A 25,542-nucleotide genomic window follows, 5' to 3' on the forward strand; every position below is an offset into this window, starting at 1 on the left:
ATTCCTGCACACTGTCTATTCCCGCATCTTCTCTCTATTCCTGCACACTGTCTATTCCCGCATCTTCTCTCTATTCCTCCACACTGTCTATTCCCGCATCTTCTCTCTATTCCTCCACACTGTCTATTCCCGCATCTTCTCTCTATTCCTGCACACTGTCTATTCCCGCATCTTCTCTCTATTCCTGCACACTGTCTATTCCCGCATCTTCTCTCTATTCCTCCACACTGTCTATTCCCGCATCTTCTCTCTATTCCTCCACACTGTCTATTCCCGCATCTTCTCTCTATTCCCGCATCTTCTCTCTATTCCTCCACACTGTCTATTCCCGCATCTTCTCTCTATTCCTCCACACTGTCTATTCCCGCATCTTCTCTCTATTCCTCCACACTGTCTATTCCCGCATCTTCTCTCTATTCCTGCACACTGTCTATTCCCGCATCTTCTCTCTATTCCCCCACACTGTCTATTCCCGCATCTTCTCTCTATTCCTGCACACTGTCTATTCCCGCATCTTCTCTCTATTCCTCCACACTGTCTATTCCCGCATCTTCTCTCTATTCCTGCACACTGTCTATTCCCACATCTTCTCTCTATTCCTCCACACTGTCTATTCCCGCATCTTCTCTCTATTTCTGCACACTGTCTATTCCCGCATCTTCTCTCTATTCCCGCATCTTCTCTCTATTCCTGCACACTGTCTATTCCCGCATCTTCTCTCTATTCCTGCACACTGTCTATTCCCGCATCTTCTCTCTATTCCTCCACACTGTCTATTCCCGCATCTTCTCTCTATTCCCGCATCTTCTCTCTATTCCTCCACACTGTCTATTCCCGCATCTTCTCTCTATTCCTCCACACTGTCTATTCCCGCATCTTCTCTCTATTCCTCCACACTGTCTATTCCCGCATCTTCTCTCTATTCCTCCACACTGTCTATTCCCGCATCTTCTCTCTATTCCTGCACACTGTCTATTCCCGCATCTTCTCTCTATTTCTGCACACTGTCTATTCCCGCATCTTCACTCTATTCCCGCATCTTCTCTCTATTCCAGCATCTTCTCTCTATTCCTGCACACTGTCTATTCCCGCATCTTCTCTCTATTCCTGCACACTGTCTATTCCCTCATCTTCTCTCTATTCCCGCATCTTCTCTCTATTCCTCCACACTGTCTATTCCCGCATCTTCTCTCTGTTCCTGCACACTGTCTATTCCCGCATCTTCTCTCTGTTCGTGCACACTGTCTATTCCCGCATCTTCTCTCTATTCCTGCACACTGTCTATTCCCGCATCTTTTCTCTATTCCTGCACACTGTCTATTCCCGCATCTTCTCTCTATTCCTCCACACTGTCTATTCCCGCATCTTCTCTCTATTCCTGCACACTGTCTATTCCCGCATCTTCTCTCTATTCCTGCACACTGTCTATTCCCTCATCTTCTCTCTATTCCCGCATCTTCTCTCTATTCCTGCATCTTCTCTCTATTCCCGCACACTGTCTATTCCCGCATCTTCTCTCTATTCCCCCACACTGTCTATTCCCGCATCTTCTCTCTATTCCTGCACACTGTCTATTCCCGCATCTTCTCTCTATTCCTCCACACTGTCTATTCCCGCATCTTCTCTCTATTCCCCCACACTGTCTATTCCCGCATCTTCTCTCTATTCCCCCACACTGTCTATTCCCGCATCTTCTCTCTATTCCTGCACACTGTCTATTCCCGCATCTTCTCTCTATTCCTGCACACTGTCTATTCCCGCATCTTCTCTCTTTTCCTCCACACATGGTTATTCCCGCATCTTCTCTCTATTCCTGCACACTGTCTATTCCCGCATCTTCTCTCTATTCCTGCACACTGTCTATTCCCGCATCTTCTCTCTATTCCTCCACACTGTCTATTCCCGCATCTTCTCTCTATTCCTGCACACTGTCTATTCCCGCATCTTCTCTCTATTCCTGCACACTGTCTATTCCGCATCTTCTCTCTATTCCCGCACACTGTCTATTCCCGCATCTTCTCTCTATTCCTCCACACTGTCTATTCCCGCATCTTCTCTCTATTCCTGCACACTGTCTATTCCCGCATCTTCTCTCTATTCCTGCACACTGTCTATTCCCGCATCTTCTCTCTATTCCTCCACACTGTCTATTCCCGCATCTTCTCTCTATTCCTCCACACTGTCTATTCCCGCATCTTCTCTCTATTCCTCCACACTGTCTATTCCCGCATCTTCTCTCTATTCCTGCACACTGTCTATTCCTGCACACTGTCTATTAACGCATCTTCTCTCTATTCCTCCAAACTGTCTATTCCCGCATCTTCTCTCTATTCCTGCACACTGTCTATTCCCGCATCTTCTCTCTATTCCTGCACACTGTCTATTCCCGCATCTTCTCTCTATTCCTGCACACTGTCTATTCCCGCATCTTCTCTCTATTCCTGCACACTGTCTATTCCCGCATCTTCTCTCTATTCCTCCACACTGTCTATTCCCGCATCTTCTCTCTATTCGTGCACACTGTCTATTCCCGCATCTTCTCTCTATTCCTGCACACTGTCTATTCCCGCATCTTCTCTCTATTCCTCCACACTGTCTATTCCTGCATCTTCTCTCTATTCCTGCACACTGTCTATTCCCGCATCTTCTCTCTATTCCTCCACACTGTCTATACCCGCATCTTCTCTCTATTCCTCCACACTGTCTATTCCCGCATCTTCTCTCTATTCCTGCATCTTCTCTCTATTCCCGCACACTGTCTATTCCCGCATCTTCTCTCTATTCCTCCACACTGTCTATTCCCGCATCTTCTCTCTATTCCTCCACACTGTCTATTCCCGCATCTTCTCTCTATTCCTCCACACTGTCTATTCCCACATCTTCTCTCTATTCCTGCACACTGTCTATTCCCGCATCTTCTCTCTATTCCTGCACACTGTCTATTCCCGCATCTTCTCTCTATTCCTGCACACTGTTTATTCCCGCATCTTCTCTCTATTCCTCCACACTGTCTATTCCCGCATCTTCTCTCTATTCCTGCACACTGTCTATTCCCGCATCTTCTCTCTATTCCTCCACACTGTCTATTCCCGCATCTTCTCTCTATTCCTGCACACTGTCTATTCCCGCGTCTTCTCTCTATTCCCGCGTCTTCTCTCTATTCCCGCATCTTCTCTCTATTCCCGCATCTTCTCTCTATTCCTGCACACTGTCTATTCCCGCATCTTCTCTCTATTCCTCCACACTGTCTATTCCCGCATCTTCTCTCTATTCCTCCACACTGTCTATTCCCGCATCTTCTCTCTATTCCTCCACACTGTCTATTCCCGCATCTTCTCTCTATTCCTGCACACTGTCTATTCCCGCATCTTCTCTCTATTCCTGCACACTGTCTATTCCCGCATCTTCTCTCTATTCCTGCACACTGTCTATTCCCGCATCTTCTCTCTATTCCTCCACACTGTCTATTCCCGCATCTTCTCTCTATTCCTGCACACTGTCTATTCCCGCATCTTCTCTCTATTCCTCCACACTGTCTATTCCCGCATCTTCTCTCTATTTCTGCACACTGTCTATTCCCGCATCTTCTCTCTATTCCCGCATCTTCTCTCTATTCCTGCACACTGTCTATTCCCGCATCTTCTCTCTATTCCTGCACACTGTCTATTCCCGCATCTTCTCTCTATTCCTCCACACTGTCTATTCCCGCATCTTCTCTCCATTCCCGCATCTTCTCTCTATTCCTCCACACTGTCTATTCCCGCATCTTCTCTCTATTCCTCCACACTGTCTATTCCCGCATCTTCTCTCTATTCCTCCACACTGTCTATTCCCGCATCTTCTCTCTATTCCTCGACACTGTCTATTCCCGCATCTTCTCTCTATTCCTGCACACTGTCTATTCCCGCATCTTCTCTCTATTTCTGCACACTGTCTATTCCCGCATCTTCTCTCTATTCCAGCATCTTCTCTCTATTCCTGCACACTGTCTATTCCCGCATCTTCTCTCTATTCCTGCACACTGTCTATTCCCTCATCTTCTCTCTATTCCCGCATCTTCTCTCTATTCCTCCACACTGTCTATTCCCGCATCTTCTCTCTATTCCTGCACACTGTCTATTCCCGCATCTTCTCTCTATTCCTGCACACTGTCTATTCCCTCATCTTCTCTCTATTCCCGCATCTTCTCTCTATTCCTGCATCTTCTCTCTATTCCCGCACACTGTCTATTCCCGCATCTTCTCTCTATTCCCCCACACTGTCTATTCCCGCATCTTCTCTCTATTCCTCCACACTGTCTATTCCCGCATCTTCTCTCTATTCCTGCACACTGTCTATTCCCGCATCTTCTCTCTATTCCTGCACACTGTCTATTCCCGCATCTTCTCTCTATTCCTGCACACTGTCTATTCCCGCATCTTCTCTCTATTCCTGCACACTGTCTATTCCCGCATCTTCTCTCTATTCCCGCATCTTCTCTCTATTCCTGCATCTTCTCTCTATTCCTCCACACTGTCTATTCCCACATCTTCTCTCTATTCCTGCACACTGTCTATTCCCGCTTCTTCTCTCTATTCCTCCACACTGTCTATTCCCGCATCTTCTCTCTATTCCTGCACACTGTCTATTCCCGCATCTTCTCTCTATTCCCACATCTTTTCTCTATTCCTGCACACTGTCTATTCCCGCATGTTCTCTCTATTCCTCCACACTGTCTATTCCCGTATCTTCTCTCTATTCCTGCACACTGTCTATTCCCGCATCTTCTCTCTATTCCTGCACATTGTCTATTCCCGTATCTTCTCTCTATTCCTCCACACAGTCTATTCCCGCATCTTCTCTCTATTCCTCCACACTGTCTATTCCCGCATCTTCTCTCTATTCCTGTATTCCTGCACACTGTCTATTCCCGCATGTTCTCTCTATTCCTCCACACTGTCTATTCCCGCATCTTCTCTCTATTCCTGCACACTGTCTATTCCCGCATCTTCTCTCTATTCCTCCACACTGTCTATTCCCGCATCTTCTCTCTATTCCTGCACACTGTCTATTCCCGCATCTTCTCTCTATTCCTGCACACTGTCTATTCCCTCATCTTCTCTCTATTCCCGCATCTTCTCTCTATTCCCGCATCTTCTCTCTATTCCCGCACACTGTCTATTCCCGCATCTTCTCTCTATTCCCCCACACTGTCTATTCCCGCATCTTCTCTCTATTCCTGCACACTGTCTATTCCCGCATCTTCTCTCTATTCCTCCACACTGTCTATTCCCGCATCTTCTCTCTATTCCTGCACACTGTCTATTCCCGCATCTTCTCTCTATTCCTCCACACTGTCTATTCCCGCATCCTCTCTCTATTCCTGCACACTGTCTATTCCCGCTTCTTCTCTCTATTCCTGCACACTGTCTATTCCCGCATCTTCTCTCTATTCCCGCATCTTCTCTCTATTCCTGCACACTGTCTATTCCCGCATCTTCTCTCTATTCCCACATCTTTTCTCTATTCCTGCACACTGTCTATTCCCGCATGTTCTCTCTATTCCCGCATGTTCTCTCTATTCCCATCCACTCTTCCTGTACACTCTCTAATCCCTCACTCTCTTCAATGCACTCTCTATTCTTCTACCTTTCTATTCCCGGGCACACTCTGCTCCTCTACCTCTCTATTCCCGGGCACACTCTGCTCCTCTACCTCTCTATTCCCGGGCACTCTCTATTCCTCTACCTCTCTATTCCCGGGCACTCTCTATTCCTCTACCTCTCTATTCCCGGGCACTCTCTATTCCTCTACCTCTCTATTCCCGGGCACTCTCTATTCCTCTACCTCTCTATTCCCGGGCACTCTCTGTTCCTCTACCTCTCTATTCCCGGGCACTCTCTATTCCTCTACCTCTCTATTCCCAGGCACACTCTGGGGGGTCATTCAGACTTTCTCGCAAGCGCAGGAGGGAGCTCCGTCGTGCGCATGCGCGAGAACCGGCTAGCGACGGGATAGCCGTCACTCCGGGTCTCGCACCAAAGGGGGCGTGTGGTCGATGTTGATTGACAGCACGCCCCCTTTGGTGGGCGTGGCAGGGGTGTGGCTGCCAGACGGAGGCATTCCCATGGGAACGCCTACCGTCTGAAGCCGGCCCCACTGACATCAGTAGTGATATCAGTGGGAGTGATTTTGGCTCTGATAGAGCCAAAATCACTCCAGGGCTTGCGGCAGCGAGACCCTACCACAAGGGTCTCATCGCAAGCCCGATGGTCGCGATGGTTTTAACCATCACGACCATCATCATGGACGCTCGCTATAGCTGTCACCCACAGCTATGCGAGCATCCAAGAGGCCGCTCCATTTTCATGTAGGAGGGCCCTGATTCAGAGCGAGCGCTCTGGTCAGAGCGTTCGGCTCTGAAGCAGGCCCTCTATTCCTCTACCTCTCTATTCCCGGGCACACTCTATTTCTCTACCTCTCTATTCCCGGGCACTCTCTGTTCCTCTACCTCTCTATTCCCAGGCACTCTCTCTCTCTATTTCCATGCACTCTATTCTTGCACCCTCACTATTTCATAGTTGACGTTCTGGGATGGTAGGCAAGAATGTTCTATTCCCGCACCCTCTCTATTCCCCCACCCCCTGTATTCCCCCACCCTCTGTATTCCCCCACCCTTTCTATTCCCGCACCCTCTGTATTCCTCCGCCCTCTCTATTCCTCCGCCCTCTCTATTCCTGCACCCTCTCTATTCCTCCAGCCCCTGTATTTCCCCACCCTCTGTATTCCCCCACCCTTTCTATTCCCGCACCCTCTGTACTCCCCCGCCCTCTCTATTCCCCCGCCCTCTTTATTCCCGCAACATCTCTATTCCCATACCCTCTCTATTCCCGTACCCTCTCTATTCCCTCACCCTCTCTATTGCCATACCCTCTCTATTCCCCCACCCTCTGTATTCCCCCACCCTCTGTATTCCAGTACCCTATCTATTCCCGCACCATCTGTATACCCCCACCCTCTGTATACCCCCGCCCCCTCTATTCCCCCACCCCCTGTATTCCCGCACCTTCTCTATTCCCGTACCCTCTCTATTCCCCCACCCCCTCTATTCCCGCACCCTCTCTATTCCCCCACCCCCTGTATTCCCGTACCCTCTCTATTCCCGTACCCTCTCTATTCCCGCACCCTCTCTATTCCCACATGCTCTCTATTCCCGCACCCTCTCTATTGCCGTTCCCTCTCTATTCCCGTTCCCTCTGTATTCCCCCACCCTCTGTATTCCCCATCCTCTCTATTCCTCCACCCTCTCTATTCCCGTTCCCTCTCTATTCCCCCACGCTCTCTATTCCCGTTCCCTCTCTATTCCCGTTCCCTCTCTATTCCCCCCCCTCTCTATTCCCGTTCCCTCTCTATTCCCCCACCCTCTCTATTGCCACACTCTCTCTATTCCCTCACCCTCTCTATTCCCCCACCCTCTGTATTCCCACGCCCTCTCTATTCCCCCACCCTCTGTATTCCCACGCCCTCTCTATTCCCCCACCCTCTGTATTCCCATGCCCTCTCTATTCCCCCACCCCCTGTATTCCCCCACCCCCTGTATTCCCGCACTCTCTCTATTCCCGCACTCTCTCTATTCCCGAACCCTCTCTATTCCCCTGCCCTCTCTATTCCTGCGCCCTCTCTATCCCCGCACTCTCTCTATTCCCGAACCCTCTCTATTCACCTGCACTCTCTATTCCGCTGCCCTCTCTATTCCCCCACCCTCTCTATTCCCGCACTCTCTCTATTCCGCTGCCCTCTCTATTCCGCTGCCCTCTCTATTCGCCCACCCTCTCTATTCCCCCACCCTCTCTATTCCCGCACTCTCTCTATTCCCGAACCCTCTCTATTCCGCTGCCCTCTCTATTCGCCCACCCTCTCTATTCCCCCACCCTCTCTATCCCCGCACGCTCTCTATTCCCGAACCCTCTCTATTCCCCTGCCCTCTCTATTCCCCTGCCCTCTCTATTCCCGCAAACTCTCTATTCCTGCTCAGCCTCTATTCCAGGACAAATGAGGATGGGTTAGAGTGTTACCCCTTATCTGTAGGACACAGGAATACAGCAGGTATAGGGGTGTCACAGGACAGAGGGGGATGGGTGAGAGCGGTACCCCTTATCTGTAGGACACTGGAATACAGCAGGTATAGGGGTGTCACAGGACAGCGGGGGATGGGTGAGAGCGTTACCCCTTATCTGTAGGACACAGGAATACAGCAGGTATAGGGGTGTCACAGGACAGCGGGGGATGGGTGAGAGCGTTACCCCTTATCTGTAGGACACAGGAATACAGCAGGTATAGGGGTGTCACAGGACAGCGGGGGATGGGTGAGAGCGTTACCCCTTATCTGTAGGACACAGGAATACAGCAGGTATAGGGGTGTCACAGGACAGAGGGGGATGGGTGAGAGCGGTACCCCTTATCTGTAGGACACAGGAATACAGCAGGTATAGGGGTGTCACAGGACAGCGGGGGATGGGTGAGAGCGTTACCCCTTATCTGTAGGACACAGGAATACAGCAGGTATAGGGGTGTCACAGGACAGAGGGGGATGGGTGAGAGCGTTACCCCTTATCTGTAGGACACAGGAATACAGCAGGTATAGGGGTGTCACAGGACAGAGGGGGATGGGTGAGAGCGTTACCCCTTATCTGTAGGACACAGGAATACAGCAGGTATAGGGGTGTCACAGGACAGAGGGGATGGGTGAGAACGTTACCCCTTATCTGTAGGACACAGGAATACAGCAGGTATAGGGGTGTCACAGGACAGCGGGGGATGGGTGAGAGCATTACCCCTTATCTGTAGGACACAGGAATACAGCAGGTATAGGGGTGTCACAGGACAGAGGGGGATGGGTGAGAGTGTTACCCCTTATCTGTAGGACACAGGAATACAGCAGGTATAGGGGTGTCACAGGACAGAGGGGGATGGGTGAGAGCGTTACCGCTTATCTGTAGGACACAGGAATACAGCAGGTATAGGGGTGTCACAGGACAGATGGGGATGGGTGAGAGCGTTACCCCTTATCTGTAGGACACAGGAATACAGCAGGTATAGGGGTGTCACAGGACAGAGGGGGATGGGTGAGAGCGTTACCCCTTATCTGTAGGACACAGGAATACAGCAGGTATTGGGGTGTCACAGGACAGAGGGGGATGGGTGAGAGCATTACCCCTTATCTGTAGGACACAGGAATACAGCAGGTATAGGGGTGTCACAGGACAGAGGGGGATGGGTGAGAGCGTTACCCCTTATCTGTAGGACACAGGAATACAGCAGGTATAGGGGGATTATCCCAATTAGGGTGTAATATCAGCAAGGTTTGCAGTCATAGAGACTGATAACTGGGTAATGGGCTGGATCCTGGACCCTACATAAAGACGTCACACATCAGTAGGTCATGGACAATGTTATAAGATTTCATCTCTTCCTGTTTGTAGAGGATCAGACTCTTTTCTTTGGTCAATTTACTTGAAACAGGTTAAACGGTTTCATTAATTAGCGCCAGTCACACATTTACTGTATCTCTGTGAGCTGCGCTGGTTTCATTAAGGATTATAGCAGGAAAGTGTTACTATGTGTCAGGACAATGGATGAGGTGACACAATCCAGCTTTGTGCTCTATAGGCCGGACAGATGGAGCCATCACTTTATATCATAGTAAGAGAAATAGATGTGTAATTCCTGTAACAGATAGTGATAAGTCCATGTCGTATCTATTAGGGTAACTTACTGTATTACTGACCTCCACATTCTCCCCAGAGGCAGGATGGACAAATTCACAGATTTATACGGGAGGTGAACACAACTAACCGAGCCTGTGTACTATGGGACCTGGAGGAAGACACAGACTATATAATACAAGTCCAGTCTATTGGGTTATACAGCGAAAGCCAAGCTAGTAAGAGAATCCACTTCCGCACCCTAAAGGAGACTGATCGCCTACCGTCCAATAGCTCCAACCAAGGTAAGTGACAGACCATATACAGTAACCATATACTACCTGTACTACATTATATCACCTACACCCCTAAGTCTACCATACAGCCTATACTGCTACCTGTACTACATTATACCACCTACACCCCTAAGTGTACCATACAGCCTATACTGCTACCTGTACTACATTATACCACCTACACCCCTAAGTGTACCATACAGCCTATACTGCTACCTGTACTACATTATACCACCTACACCCCTAAGTGTACCATACAGCCTATACTGCTACCTGTACTACATTATACCACCTACACCCCTAAGTGTACCATACAGCCTATACTGCTACCTGTACTACATTATACCACCTACACCCCTAAGTGTACCATACAGCCTATACTGCTACCTGTACTACATTATACCACCTACACCCCTAAGTCTACCATACAGCCTATACTGCTACCTGTACTACATTATACCACCTACACCCCTAAGTCTACCATACAGCCTATACTGCTACCTGTACTACATTATACCACCTACACCCCTAAGTGTACCATACAGCCTATACTGCTACCTGTACTACATTATATCACCTACACCCCTAAGTGTACCATACAGCCTATACTGCTACCTGTACTACATTATACCACCTACACCCCTAAGTGTACCATACAGCCTATACTGCTACCTGTACTACATTATACCACCTACACCCCTAAGTCTACCATACAGCCTATACTGCTACCTGTACTACATTATACCACCTACACCCCTAAGTCTACCATACAGCCTATACTGCTACCTGTACTACATTATACCACCTACACCCCTAAGTGTACCATACAGCCTATACTGCTACCTGTACTACATTATACCACCTACACCCCTAAGTGTACCAGACAGCCTATACTGCTACCTGTACTACATTATACCACCTACACCCCTAAGTGTACCATACAGCCTATACTGCTACCTGTACTACATTATACCACCTACACCCCTAAGTGTACCATACAGCCTATACTGCTACCTGTACTACATTATACCACCTACACCCCTAAGTGTACCATACAGCCTATACTGCTACCTGTACTACATTATACCACCTACACCCCTAAGTGTACCATACAGCCTATACTGCTACCTGTACTACATTATACCACCTACACCCCTAAGTGTACCATACAGCCTATACTGCTACCTGTACTACATTATACCATCTACACCCCTAAGTGTACCATACAGCCTATACTGCTACCTGTACTACATTATACCACCTACACCCCTAAGTGTACCATACAGCCTATACTGCTACCTGTACTACATTATACCACCTACACCCCTAAGTCTACCATACAGCCTATACTGCTACCTGTACTACATTATACCACCTACACCCCTAAGTGTACCATACAGCCTATACTGCTACCTGTACTACATTATACCACCTACACCCCTAAGTGTACCATACAGCCTATACTGCTACCTGTACTACATTATACCACCTACACCCCTAAGTGTACCATACAGCCCATACTGCTACCTGTACTACATTATACCACCTACACCCCTAAGTGTACCATACAGCCTATACTGCTACCTGTACTACATTATACCACCTACACCCCTAAGTGTACCATACAGCCTATACTGCTACCTGTACTACATTACACCATCTACACCCCTAAGTGTACCATACAGCCTATACTGCTACCTGTACTACATTATACCATCTACATCCCTAAGTGTACCATACAGCCTATACTGCTACCTGTACTACATTATACCACCTACACCCCTAAGTGTACCATACAGCCTATACTGCTACCTGTACTACATTATACCACCTACACCCCTAAGTGTACCATACAGCCTATACTGCTACCTGTACTACATTATACCACCTACACCCCTAAGTCTACCATACAGCCTATACTGCTACCTGTACTACATTATACCACCTACACCCCTAAGTGTACCATACAGCCTATACTGCTACCTGTACTACATTATACCACCTACACCCCTAAGTGTACCATACAGCCCATACTGCTACCTGTACTACATTATACCATCTACACCCCTAAGTGTACCATACAGCCTATACTGCTACCTGTACTACATTACACCATCTACACCCCTAAGTGTACCATACAGCCTATACTGCTACCTGTACTACATTATACCATCTACACCCCTAAGTGTACCATACAGCCTATACTGCTACCTGTACTACATTATACCACCTACACCCCTAAGTGTACCATACAGTCTATACTGCTACCTGTACTACATTATACCACCTACACCCCTAAGTGTACCATACAGCCTATACTGCTACCTGTACTACATTATACCACCTACACCCCTAAGTGTACCATACAGCCTATACTGCTACCTGTACTACATTATACCACCTACACCCCTAAGTGTACCATACAGCCTATACTGCTACCTGTACTACATTATACCACCTACACCCCTAAGTGTACCATACAGCCTATACTGCTACCTGTACTACATTATACCACCTACACCCCTAAGTGTACCATACAGCCTATACTGCTACCTGTACTACATTATACCATCTACACCCCTAAGTGTACCATACAGCCTATACTGCTACCTGTACTACATTATACCATCTACACTAGTACCTCCTAGCCCATTGCCCCCTCTGCATCTCCTATCCAGGTGCTAACGCTATGCCCACACTGGTAATACTAGCACACTGGTAATACTAGCACACTGGTAATACTCGCACACTGGTAATACTAGCACACTGGTAATACTCGCACACTGGTAATACTAGCACACTGGTAATACTCGCACACTGGTAATACTAGCACACTGGTAATACTCGCACACTGGTAATACTAGCACACTGGTAATACTAGCACACTGGTAATGCTAGCACACTGGTAATGCTAGCACACTGGTAATACTAGCACACTGGTAATACTAGCACACTGGTAATAGTCGCACACTGGTAATAGTCGCACACTGGTAATACTCGCACACTGGTAATACTCGCACACTGGTAATACTAGCACACTGGTAATACTCGCACACTGGTAATACTAGCACACTGGTGATACTAGCACACTGGTGATACTAGCACACTGGTAATACTCGCACACTGGTATTACTCGCACACTGGTAATACTCGCACACTGGTAATACTCGCACACTGGTGATACTAGCACACTGGTGATACTAGCACACTGGTAATACTCGCACACTGGTAATACTCGCACACTGGTAATACTCGCACACTGGTAATACTAGCACACTGCGTCTGATACCTGCTTTTCCTTACATTGCTGCTATTACTGTGTACAGTTCCCCATATTCCTCCTGATAGACGGCGTGTCATACATGGCTAATCACACCAGGGTGTATGTCAGATCAATATGTCTTCCCCTACAGGGGACATCACTGTGGAAGGAGTGGACAAGGAACGGCAGCTAGAGACTGGAGAGATTATTATTATTGTTGCTGTTCTGCTGATGTGGGCAGGTGAGTAATAATATACTATAAGCCTTTATATTCTGTCCTATTATAGAGATATATAATCACCTGACCTCTGCCCTATTCCCAATACAGACACCTGACCTCTGCCCTATTCCCAATGCAGACACCTGACCTCTGCCCTATTCCCAAAGCAGACAACTGTCCTCTGCCCTATTCCTAATACACAGACACCTGACCTCTGCCCTATTCCTAATACACAGACACCTGACCTCTGCCCTATTCCTAATACACAGACACCTGACCTCTGCCCTATTCCCAATACAGACACCTGACCTCTGCCCTATTCCCAATGCAGACACCTGACCGCTGCTCTATTCCTAATACACAGGCACCTCACCTCTGCCCAATTCCTAATACACAGTCACCTGACCTCTGCCCTATTTCTAATGATCTAACAATGGCCCTATCCCCTTTTCCTACTAAATCACCAATGGACTGGTCCCCTTCTAATATAACACAGTCGCTGACCCCTCATCCTATTACACAGACACCAGACCTGATCCCTCCTCCTATTACACAGACACCAGACCCGTCCCCTCCTCCTATTACACAGACGCCAGACCCATCCCCTTTTCCTATTACACAGAAAACAGACCTGTCCCCTCCTCCTACTACACAGACACCAGACCTGTCCCCTCCTCCTATTACACAGAAAACAGACCTGTCCCCTCCTCCTATTACACAGACAACAGACCCGTCCCCTCCTCCTATTACACAGAAAACAGACCTGTCCCCTCCTCCTACTACACAGACACCAGACCTGTCCCCTCCTCCTATTACACAGACAACAGACCCGTCTCCTCCTCCTATTACACAGAAAACAGACCTGTCCCCTCCTCCTACTACACAGACACCAGACCTGTCCCCTCTTCCTATTACACAGATACCAGACCTGTCCCCTGCTCCTATTACACAGATTCCAGACCTGTCCCCTCCTCCTCATGCACTACAGACCTGTCCCCTCCTCCTATTACACAGATAACAGACCAGTCCCCTCCTCCTCATGCACTACAGACCTGTCCCCTCCTCCTATTACACAGACACCAGACCTGTCCCCTCCTCCTATTACACAGATAACAGACCTGTCTCCTCCTCCTCATGCACTACAGACCTGTCCCCTCCTCCTATTACACAGACACCAGACCTATCCCCTCCTCCTATTACACAGATAACAGACCTGTCCCCTCCTCCGCCTGCACTACAGACCTGTCCCCTCCTCCTATTACACAGACATCAGACCTGTCCCCTCCTCCTCATGCACAACAGACCTGTCCCCTCCTCCTATTACACAAATAACAGACCTGTCCCCTCCTCCTATTACACAGACACCTGACCTGTCCCCTACTCCTATTACACAGACACCAGACCTGTCCCCTCCTCCTCATGCACTACAGACCTGTCCCCGCCTCCTATTACACAGATAACAGATCTGTCCCCTCCTCCTCATGCACTACAGACATGTTCCCTCCTCCTATTACACAGATAACAGACCTGTCCCCTCCTCCTATTACACAGACACCAGACCTGCCCCCTCCTCCTCATGCACTACAGACCTGTCCCCTCCTCCTATTACACAGATAACAGACCTGTCCCCTCCTCCTATTACACAGACACCAGACCTGTCCCCTCCTCCTCATGCACTACAGACCTGTCCCCTCCTCCTATTACACAAACACCAGACCTGTCCCCTCCTCCTATTACACAGATAACAGACCTGTCCCTTCCTCCTACTACACAGACACCAGACCTGTCCCCTCCTATTACACAGATACCAGACCTGTCCCCTCCTCCTATTACACAGGTACCAAACCTGTCCCCTGCTCCTATTACACAGATACCAGACCTGTCCCCTCCTCTTATTATACAGACACCAGACCTGTCCCCACCTCCTATTACACAGATAACAGACCTTTCCCCTCCTCCTCATGCACTAACGACCTGTCCCCTCCTCCTATTACACAGACACCAGACCTATTCCCTCCACCTCATGCACAACAGACCTGTCCCCTCCTCCTATTACACAAATAACAGATCTGTCCCCTCCTCCTATTACACAGTCACCAGACCTGTCCCCTCTTCCTCATGCACAACAGACCAGTCCCCTCCTCCTATTACACAGATAACAGAACTGTCCACTCCTCCTCATGCACTGCAGACCTGTCCCCTCCTCCTATTACACAGATAACAGACCTGTCCCCTCCTCCTATTACACAGATAACAGACCTGTCCCCTGCTCCTCATGCACTACAGACATGTCCCCTCCACCTATTACACAGATAACAGACCTGTCCCCTCCTCCCATTACACAGATAACAGACCTGTCTCCTGCTCCTATTACACAGATAACAGATCTGTCCCCTCCTCCTCATGTACTACAGACCTGTCCCCTCCTCCTATTACACAGACTCCAGACCTGTCCCCTCCTCCTATTACACAGATGCCTGACCTGTCCCCTCCTCCTCATGCACTACAGTCCTGTCCCCTCCTCCTGTTACACAGATAACAGACCTGTCCCCTCCTCCTATTACACAGATAACAGATCTGTCCCCTCCTCCTCATGCACTACAGACCTGTCCCGTCCTCCTATTACACAGATAACAGACCTCTCCCCTCCTCCTATTACACAGATAACAGATCTGTCCCCTCCTCCTCATGCACTACAGACCTGTCCCCTCCTCCTATTACACAGACACCTGACCTGTCCCCTCCTCCTATTACACAGATAACAGACCTGTCTCCTGCTCCTATTACACAGATAACAGACCTGTCCCCTTCTCCTATTACACAGATAACAGACCTGTCCCCTCCTCCTATTATACAGATAACAGACCTGTCCCCTCCTCCTATTACACAGATAACAGACCTGTCCCCTCCTCCTATTACACAGACACCTGACCTGTCCCCTCCTCCTATTACACAGATAACATACCTGTCTCCTGCTCCTATTACACACATAACAGATCTGTCCCCTCCTCCTATTACACAGATAAAAGACCTGTCCCCTCCTCCTATAACACAGATAACAGACCTGTCCCCTCCTGCTATTACACAGATAACAGACCTGTCCCGTCCTCCTATTACACAGATAAGCGATCTGTTCCCTCCTCCTATTACATAGATAACAGACCAGTCCCCTCCTCCTCATGCACTACAGACCTGTCCCCTCCTCCTATTACACAGACACAAGACCTGTCCCCTCCTCCTCATGCACAACAGACCTGTCCCCTCCACCTATTACACAAATAACAGAACTGTCCCCTCCTCCTATTACACAGACACCAGACCTGTCCCCTCCTCCTCATGCAGAACAGACCTGTCCCCTCCTCCTATTACACAGATAACAGACCTGTCCCCTCCTCCTATTACACAGATAACAGATCTGTCCCCTCCTCCTCATGCACTTCAGACCTGTCCCCTCCTCCTATTACACAGATAACAGACCTGTCCCCTCCTCCTATTACACAGATAACAGACCTGTCCCCTCCTGCTATTACACAGATAACAGATCTGTCCCCTCTTCATATTACACAGATAAAAGACCTGTCCCCTCCTCCTATTACACAGATAAGCGATCTGTCACCTCCTCCTATTACACAGATAACAGATCTGTCCCCTACACTTCATGCACTACAGGCCTGTCCCCTCCTCCTATTACACAGATAACAGATCTGTCCCCTCCTCCTCATGCACTACAGACCTGTCCCCTCCTCCTATTACACAGATAACAGACCTGTCCCCTCCTCCTATTACACAGATAACAGACCTGTCCCCTCCTCCTATTACACAGATAACAGACCTGTCCCCTCCTCCTCATGCACTACAGACCTGTCCCCTCCTCCTATTACACAAACACCAGACCTGTCCCCTCCTCCTATTACACAGATAACAGACCTGTCCCCTCCTCCTACTACACAGACACCAGACCCGTCCCCTCCTCCTATTACACAGACACCAGACCCGTCCCCTCCTCCTATTACACAGAAAACAGACCTGTCCCCTCCTCCTACTACACAGACACCAGACCTGTCCCCTCCTCCTATTACACAGATAACAGACCTGTCCCCTCCTCCTACTACACAGACACCAGACCCGTCCCCTCCATCTATTACACAGACACCAGACCCGTCCCCTCCTCCTATTACACAGAAAACAGACCTGTCCCCTCCTCCTACTACACAGACACCAGACCTGTCCCCTTCTCCTATTACACAGATACCAGACCTGTCCCCTCCTCCTATTACACACGTACCAAACCTGTCCCCTGCTCCTATTACACAGATAACAGACCAGTCCCCTCCTCCTCATGCCCTACAGACCTGTCCCCTCCTCCTATTACACAGACACCAGACCTGTCCCTTCCTCCTATTACACAGACACCAGACCTGTCCCCTCCTCCTATTAGACAGATAACAGACCTGTCCCTTCCTCCTATTACACAGACTCCTGACCTTTTCCCTCCTCCTCATGCACAACAGACCTGTCCCCTCCTCCTATTACACAAATAACAGATCTGTCCCCTCCTCCTATTACACAGATAACAGACCTGTCCCCTCCTCCTCATGCACAACAGACCTGTCCCCTCCTCCTATTACACAGATAACAGAACTGTCCCCTCCTCCTCTTGCACTGCAGACCTGTCCACTCCTCCTATTACACAGATAACAGGCCTGTCCCCTCCTCCTATTACACAGACACCAGACCTGTCCCCTCCTCCTCATGCACTACAGACCTGTCCCCTCCTCCTATTACACAGATAACAGACCTGTCCGCTCCTCCTATTACACAGATAACAGACCTGTCCCCTCCTCCTATTACACAGATAACAGACCTGTCCCCTCCTCCTATTATACAGACACCAGACCTGTCCCCTCCTCCTATTACACAGAAAACAGATCTGTCCCCTCTTCCTCATGCACTACAGACCTGTCCCCTCCTCCTATTACACAGATAACAGATCTGTCCCCTCCTCCTCATGTACTACAGACCTGTCCCCTCCTCCTATTACTCAGACACCAGACCTGTCCCCTCCTCCTATTACACAGATACCTGACCTGTCCCCTCCTCCTCATGCACTACAGTCCTGTACCCTCCTCTCATTACACAGATAACAGACCTGTCCCCTCCTCCTATTACACAGATAACAGACCTGTCCCCTCCTCCTCATGCACAACAGACCTGTCCCCTCCTCCTATTACACAGATAATAGAACTGTCCCATCCTCCTCTTGCACTGCAGACCTGTCCCCTCCCCCTATTACACAGATAACAGGCCTGTCCCCTCCTCCTATTACACAGACACCAGACCTGTCCCCTCCTCCTCATGCACTACAGACCTGTCCCCTCCTCCTATTACACAGATAACAGACCTGTCTCCTCCTCCTATTACACAGATAACAGACCTGTCCCCTCCTCCTATTACACAGATAACACACCTGTCCCCTCCTCCTATTACACAGACACCAGACCTGTCCCCTCCTCCTATTACACAGAAAACAGATCTGTCCCCTCTTCCTCATGCACTACAGACCTGTCCCCTCCTCCTATTACACAGATAACAGATCTGTCCCCTCCTCCTCATGTACTACAGACCTGTCCCCTCCTCCTATTACTCAGACAACAGACCTGTCCCCTCCTCCTATTACACAGATACCTGACCTGTCCCCTCCTCCTCATGCACTACAGTCCTGTACCCTCCTCTTATTACACAGATAACAGATCTGTCCCCTCCTCCTCATACACTACAGAACTGTCCCCTCCGCCTATTACACAGATAACAGATCTGTCCCCTCCTCCTCATGCACTACAGACCTGTCCCCTCCTCCTATTACGCAGACACCTGACCTGTCCCCTCCTCCTCATGCACTACAGACCTGTCCCCTCCTCCTATTACACAGATAAGCGATCTGTCCCCTCCTACTATAATAAAGATAACAGATCTGTCCCCTCCTGCTCATGCACAACAGGCCTGTCCCCTCCTCCTATTACACAGATAACATATCTGTCCCCTCCTCCTCATGCACTACAGACCTGTCTCCTCCTCCTATTACACAGACACCAGACCTGTCCCCTCCTCCAATTACACAGATACTAGACCTGTCCCCTCCTCCTCATGCACTACAGACCAGTCCCCTCCTCCTATTACACAGATAACAGACCTGTCCCCTCCTCCTATTACACAGATAACAGATCTGTCCCCTCCTCCTCATGCACTACAGACCTGTCCCCTCCTCCTATTACACAGACACCTGACCTGTCCCCTCCTCCTCATGCACTACAGACCTGTCCCCTCCTCCTGTTACACAGATATGAGACCTGTCCCCTCCTCCTATTACACAGATAACAGATCTGTCCTCTCCTCCTCATGCACTACAGACCTGTCCCCTCCTCCTATTACACAGATAACATATCTGTCCCCTCCTCCTCATGGACTACAGACCTGTCTCCTCCTCCTATTACACAGACACCAGACCTGTCCCCTCCTCCTATTACACAGACACCAGACCCGTGCCCTCCTCCTATTACACAGACACCAGACCCGTCCCCTCCTCCTTTTACACAGATAACAGACCTGTCCCCTCCTCGTATTACACAGATAACAGATCTGTCCCCTCCTCCTCATGCACTACAGACCTCTACCCTCCTCCTATTACACAAACACCAGATCTGTCCCCTCCTCCTATTACACAGATAACAGACCTGTCCCTTCCTCCTACTACACAGACACCAGACCTGTCCCCTCCTCCTATTACACAGATACCAGACCTGTCCCCTCCTCCTATTACACAGGTACCAAACCTGTCCTCTGCTCCTATTACACAGATACCAGACCTGTCCCCTCCTCTTATTACACAGACACCAGACCTGTCCCCTCCTTCTATTACACAGATAACAGACCAGTCCCCTCCTCCTCATGCACTACAGACCTGTCCTCTCCTCCTATTACACAGACACCAGACATGTCCCCTCCTCCTCCTATTACACAGATAACAGACCTGTCCCCTCCTCATGCACAACAGACCTGTCCCCTCCTCCTATTACACAAATAACAGATCTGTCCCCTCCTCCTATTACACAGTCACCAGACCTGTCCCCTCTTCCTCATGCACAACAGACCTGTCCCCTGCTCCTATTACACAGATAACAGTACTGTCCCCTCCTCCTCATGCACTGCAGACCTGTCCCCTCCTCCTATTACACAGATAACAGGCCTCTTCCCTCCTCCTATTACACAGATAACAGACCTGTCCCCTCCTCCTATTACACAAACACCAGACCTGTCCCCTCCTCCTATTACACAGAAAACAGATCTGTCCCTTCTTCCTCATGCACTACAGACCTGTCCCCTCCTCCTATTACACAGATAACAGATCTGTCCCCTCCTCCTCATGTACTACAGACCTGTCCCCTCCTCCTATTACACAGATAACAGACCTGTCCCCTGCTCCTATTACACAGACACCTCACCTGTCCCCTCCTCCTATTACACAGATAACAGACCTGTCTCCTGCTCTTATAACACAGATAACATATCTGTCCCCTGCTCCTCATGCACTACAGACATGTCCCCTCCTCCTATTACACAGATAACAGACCTGTCCCCTCCTCCCATTACACAGATAACAGACCTGTCTCCTGCTCCTATTACACAGATAACAGATCTGTCCCCTCCTCCTCATGTACTACAGACCTGTCCCCTCCTCCTATTACACAGACACCAGAGCTGTCCCCACCTCCTATTACACAGATACCTGACCTGTCCCCTCCTTCTCATGCACTACAGTCCTGTCCCCTCCTCCTATTACACAGATAACAGACCTGTCCCCTCCTCCTATTACACAGATAACAGATCTGTCCCCTCCTCCTCATGCACTACAGACCTGTCCCATCCTCCTATTACACAGACACCAGACCCGTCCCCTCCTCCTATTACACAGACACCAGACCCGTCCCCTCCTCCTATTACACAGAAAACAGACCTGTCCCCTCCTCCTACTACACAGACACCAGACCTGTCCCCTCCTCCTATTACACAGATACCAGACCTGTCCCCTCCTCCTATTACACAGGTACCAAACCTGTCCCCTGCTCCTATTACACAGATAACAGACCAGTCCCCTCCTCCTCATGCCCTACAGACCTGTCCCCTCCTCCTATTACACAGACACCAGACCTGTCCCCTCCTCCTATTACACAGATAACAGACCTGTCCCCTCCTCCTCATGCACAAACGACCTGTCCCCTCCTCCTATTACACAGACTCCTGACCTGTTCCCTCCTCCTCATGCACAACAGACCTGTCCCCTCCTCCTATTACAGAAATAACAGATCTGTTCCCTCCTACTCTTGCACTGCAGACCTGTCCCCTCCTCCTATTACACAAATAACAGGCCTGTCCCCTCCTCCTATTACACAGACACCAGACCTGTCCCCTCCTCCTCATGCACTACAGACCTGTCCCCTCCTCCTATTACACAGATAACAGAACTGTCCCCTCCTCCTCTTGCACTGCAGACCTGTCCCCTCCTCCTATTACACAGATAACAGGCCTGTCCCCTCCTCCTATTACACAGACACCAGACCTGTCCCCTCCTCCTCATGCACTACAGACCTGTCCCCTCCTCCTATTACACAGATAACAGACCTGTCCCCTCCTCCTATTACACAGATAACAGACCTGTCCCCTCCTCCTATTACACAGATAACAGACCTGTCCCCTCCTCCTATTACACAAACACCAGACCTGTCCCCTCCTCCTATTACACAGAAAACAGATCTGTCCCTTCTTCCTCATGCACTACAGACCTGTCCCCTCCTCCTATTACACAGATAACAGATCTGTCCCCTCCTCCTCATGTACTACAGACCTGTCCCCTCCTCCTATTACACAGACACCAGACCTGTCCCCTCCTCCTATTACACAGATACCTGACCTGTCCCCTCCTCCTCAAGCACTACAGTCCTGTCCCCTCCTCCTATTACACAGATAACAGACCTGTCCCCTCCTCCTATTACACAGATAACAGATCTGTCCCCTCCTCCTCATGCTCTACAGACCTGTCCTCTCCGCCTATTACACAGATAACAGATCTGTCCCCTCCTCCTCATGCACTACAGACCTGTCCCCTCCTCCTATTACGCAGACACCTGACCTGTCCCCTCCTCCTCATGCACTACAGACCTGTCCCCTCCTCCTATTAAACAGATAAGCGATCTGTCCCCTCTTACTATTACACAGATAACAGATCTGTCCCCTCCTGCTCATGCACTACAGGCCTGTCCCCTCCTCCTATTACACAGATAACATATCTGTCCCCTCCTCCTCATGCACTACAGACCTGTCCCCTCCTCCTATTACACAGACACCAGACCTGTCCCCTCCTCCTATTACACAGATACTAGACCTGTCCCCTACTCCTCATGCACTACAGACCTGTCCCCTCCTCCTATTACACAGATAACAGACCTGTCCCCTCCTCCTATTACACAGATAACAGATCTGTCCCCTCCTCCTCATGCACTACAGACCTGTCCCCTCCTCCTATTACACAGACACCTGACCTGTCCCCTCCTCCTCATGCACTACAGACCTGTCCCCTCCTCCTATTACACAGATAACAGACCTGTCCTCTCCTACTATTACACAGATAACAGATCTGTCCTCTCCTCCTCATGCACTACAGACCTGTCCCCTCCTCCTATTAAACAGATAACAGACCTGTCCCCTCCTCCTATTACACAGATAACAGACCTGTCCCCTCCTCCTACTACACAGACACCAGACCTGTCCCCTTCTCCTATTACACAGACACCAGACCCGTCCCCTCCTCCTATTACACAGACACCAGACCCGTCCCCTCCTCCTATTACACAGATAACAGACCTGTCCCCTCCTCCTATTACACAGATAACAGATCTGTCCCCTCCTCCTCATGCACTACAGACCTGTCCCCTCCTCCTATTACACAAACACCAGACCTGTCCCCTCGTCCTATTACACAGATAACAGACCTGTCCCTTCCTCCTACTACACAGACACCAGACCTGTCCCCTCCTCCTATTACACAGATACCAGACCTGTCCCCTCCTCCTATTACACAGGTACCAAACCTGTCCCATGCTCCTATTACACAGATACCAGACCTGTCCCCTCCTCTTATTACACAGACACCAGACCTGTCCCCTCCTTCTATTACACAGATAACAGACCAGTCCCCTCCTCCTCATGCACTACAGACCTGTCCTCTCCTCCTATTACACAGACACCAGACATGTCCCCTCCTCCTATTACACAGATAACAGACCTGTCCCCTCCTCCTCATGCACTAACGACCTGTCCCCTCCTCCTATTACACAGACACCAGACCTATTCCCTCCACCTCATGCACAACAGACCTGTCCCCTCGTCCTATTACACAAATAATAGATCTGTCCCCTCCTCCTATTACACAGTCACCAGACCTGTCCCCTCTTCCTCATGCACAACAGACCTGTCCCCTCCTCCTATTACACAGATAACAGAACTGTCCCCTCCTCCTCATGCACTGCAGACCTGTCCCCTCCTCCTATTACACAGATAACAGGCCTGTTCCCTCCTCCTATTAGACAGACACCAGACCTGTCCCCTCCTCCTCATGCACTACAGACCTGTCCCCTCTTCTATTACACAGATAACAGACCTGTCCCCTCCTCCTATTACACAGATAACAGACCTGTCCCCTCCTCCTATTACACAGATAACAGACCTGTCCCCTCCTCCTATTACACAGACACCTCACCTGTCCCCTCCTCTTATTACACAGATAACAGACCTGTCTCCTGCTCCTATTACACAGATAACAGATCTGTCCCCTCCTCCTCATGTACTACAGACCTGTCCCCTCCTCCTATTACACAGACACCAGACCTGTCCCCTCCTCCTATTATACAGATACCTGACCTGTCCCCTCCTCCTCATGCACTACAGTCCTGTCCCCTCCTCCTATTACACAGATAACAGACCTGTCCCCTCCTCCTATTACACAGATAACAGATCTGTCCCCTCCTCCTCATGCACTACAGACCTGTCCCCTCCTCCTATTACACAGACACCTGACCTGTCCCCTCCTCCTATTACACAGATAACAGATCTGTCCCCTCCTCCTCATGCACTACAGACCTGTCCCCTCCTCCTATTACACAGACACCTGACCTGTCCCCTCCTCCTCATGCACTACAGACCTGTCCCCTCCTCCTATTACACAGATAACAGACCTGTCCCCTCCTACTATTACACAGATAACAGATCTGTCCTCTCCTCCTCATGCACTACAGACCTGTCCCCTCCTCCTATTAAACAGATAACAGACCTGTCCCCTCCTCCTATTACACAGATAACAGACCTGTCCCCTCCTCCTACTACACAGACACCAGACCTGTCCCCTTCTCCTATTACACAGACACCAGACCCGTCCCCTCCTCCTATTACACAGACACCAGACCCGTCCCCTCCTCCTATTACACAGATAACAGACCTGTCCCCTCCTCCTATTACACAGATAACAGATCTGTCCCCTCCTCCTCATGCACTACAGACCTGTCCCCTCCTCCTATTACACAAACACCAGACCTGTCCCCTCGTCCTATTACACAGATAACAGACCTGTCCCTTCCTCCTACTACACAGACACCAGACCTGTCCCCTCCTCCTATTACACAGATACCAGACCTGTCCCCTCCTCCTATTACACAGGTACCAAACCTGTCCCCTGCTCCTATTACACAGATACCAGACCTGTCCCCTCCTCTTATTACACAGACACCAGACCTGTCCCCTCCTTCTATTACACAGATAACAGACCAGTCCCCTCCTCCTCATGCACTACAGACCTGTCCTCTCCTCCTATTACACAGACAGCAGACATGTCCCCTCCTCCTATTACACAGATAACAGACCTGTCCCCTCCTCCTCATGCACTAACGACCTGTCCCCTCCTCCTATTACACAGACACCAGACCTATTCCCTCCACCTCATGCACAACAGACCTGTCCCCTCGTCCTATTACACAA

At 49.6% G+C, this 25,542-nt stretch overlaps 1 protein-coding gene across 1 annotated transcript in view; it reads left to right on the forward strand.

The window, feature by feature from the left end:
• Window positions 1-13,482, forward strand: part of FNDC4 (fibronectin type III domain containing 4) — a gene marked incomplete at its 3' end in the record, with an annotated part of 168,598 nt that extends 155,116 nt beyond the window's left edge. The window contains exons 4-5 of the mRNA XM_088465812.1: window positions 9,784-9,988; window positions 13,393-13,482. Coding sequence (XP_088321938.1) covers window positions 9,784-9,988; window positions 13,393-13,482 — 295 coding nt within the window. The remainder of the gene's footprint in view (window positions 1-9,783; window positions 9,989-13,392) is intronic.
• Between the last annotated feature and the right edge of the window lie 12,060 nt (window positions 13,483-25,542).

Source organism: Taudactylus pleione, unplaced genomic scaffold (assembly GCF_031769625.1).
Source record: "Taudactylus pleione unplaced genomic scaffold, aTauple2 ptg002148l, whole genome shotgun sequence".
NCBI classification, from domain to species: Eukaryota; Metazoa; Chordata; class Amphibia; order Anura; family Myobatrachidae; genus Taudactylus; species Taudactylus pleione.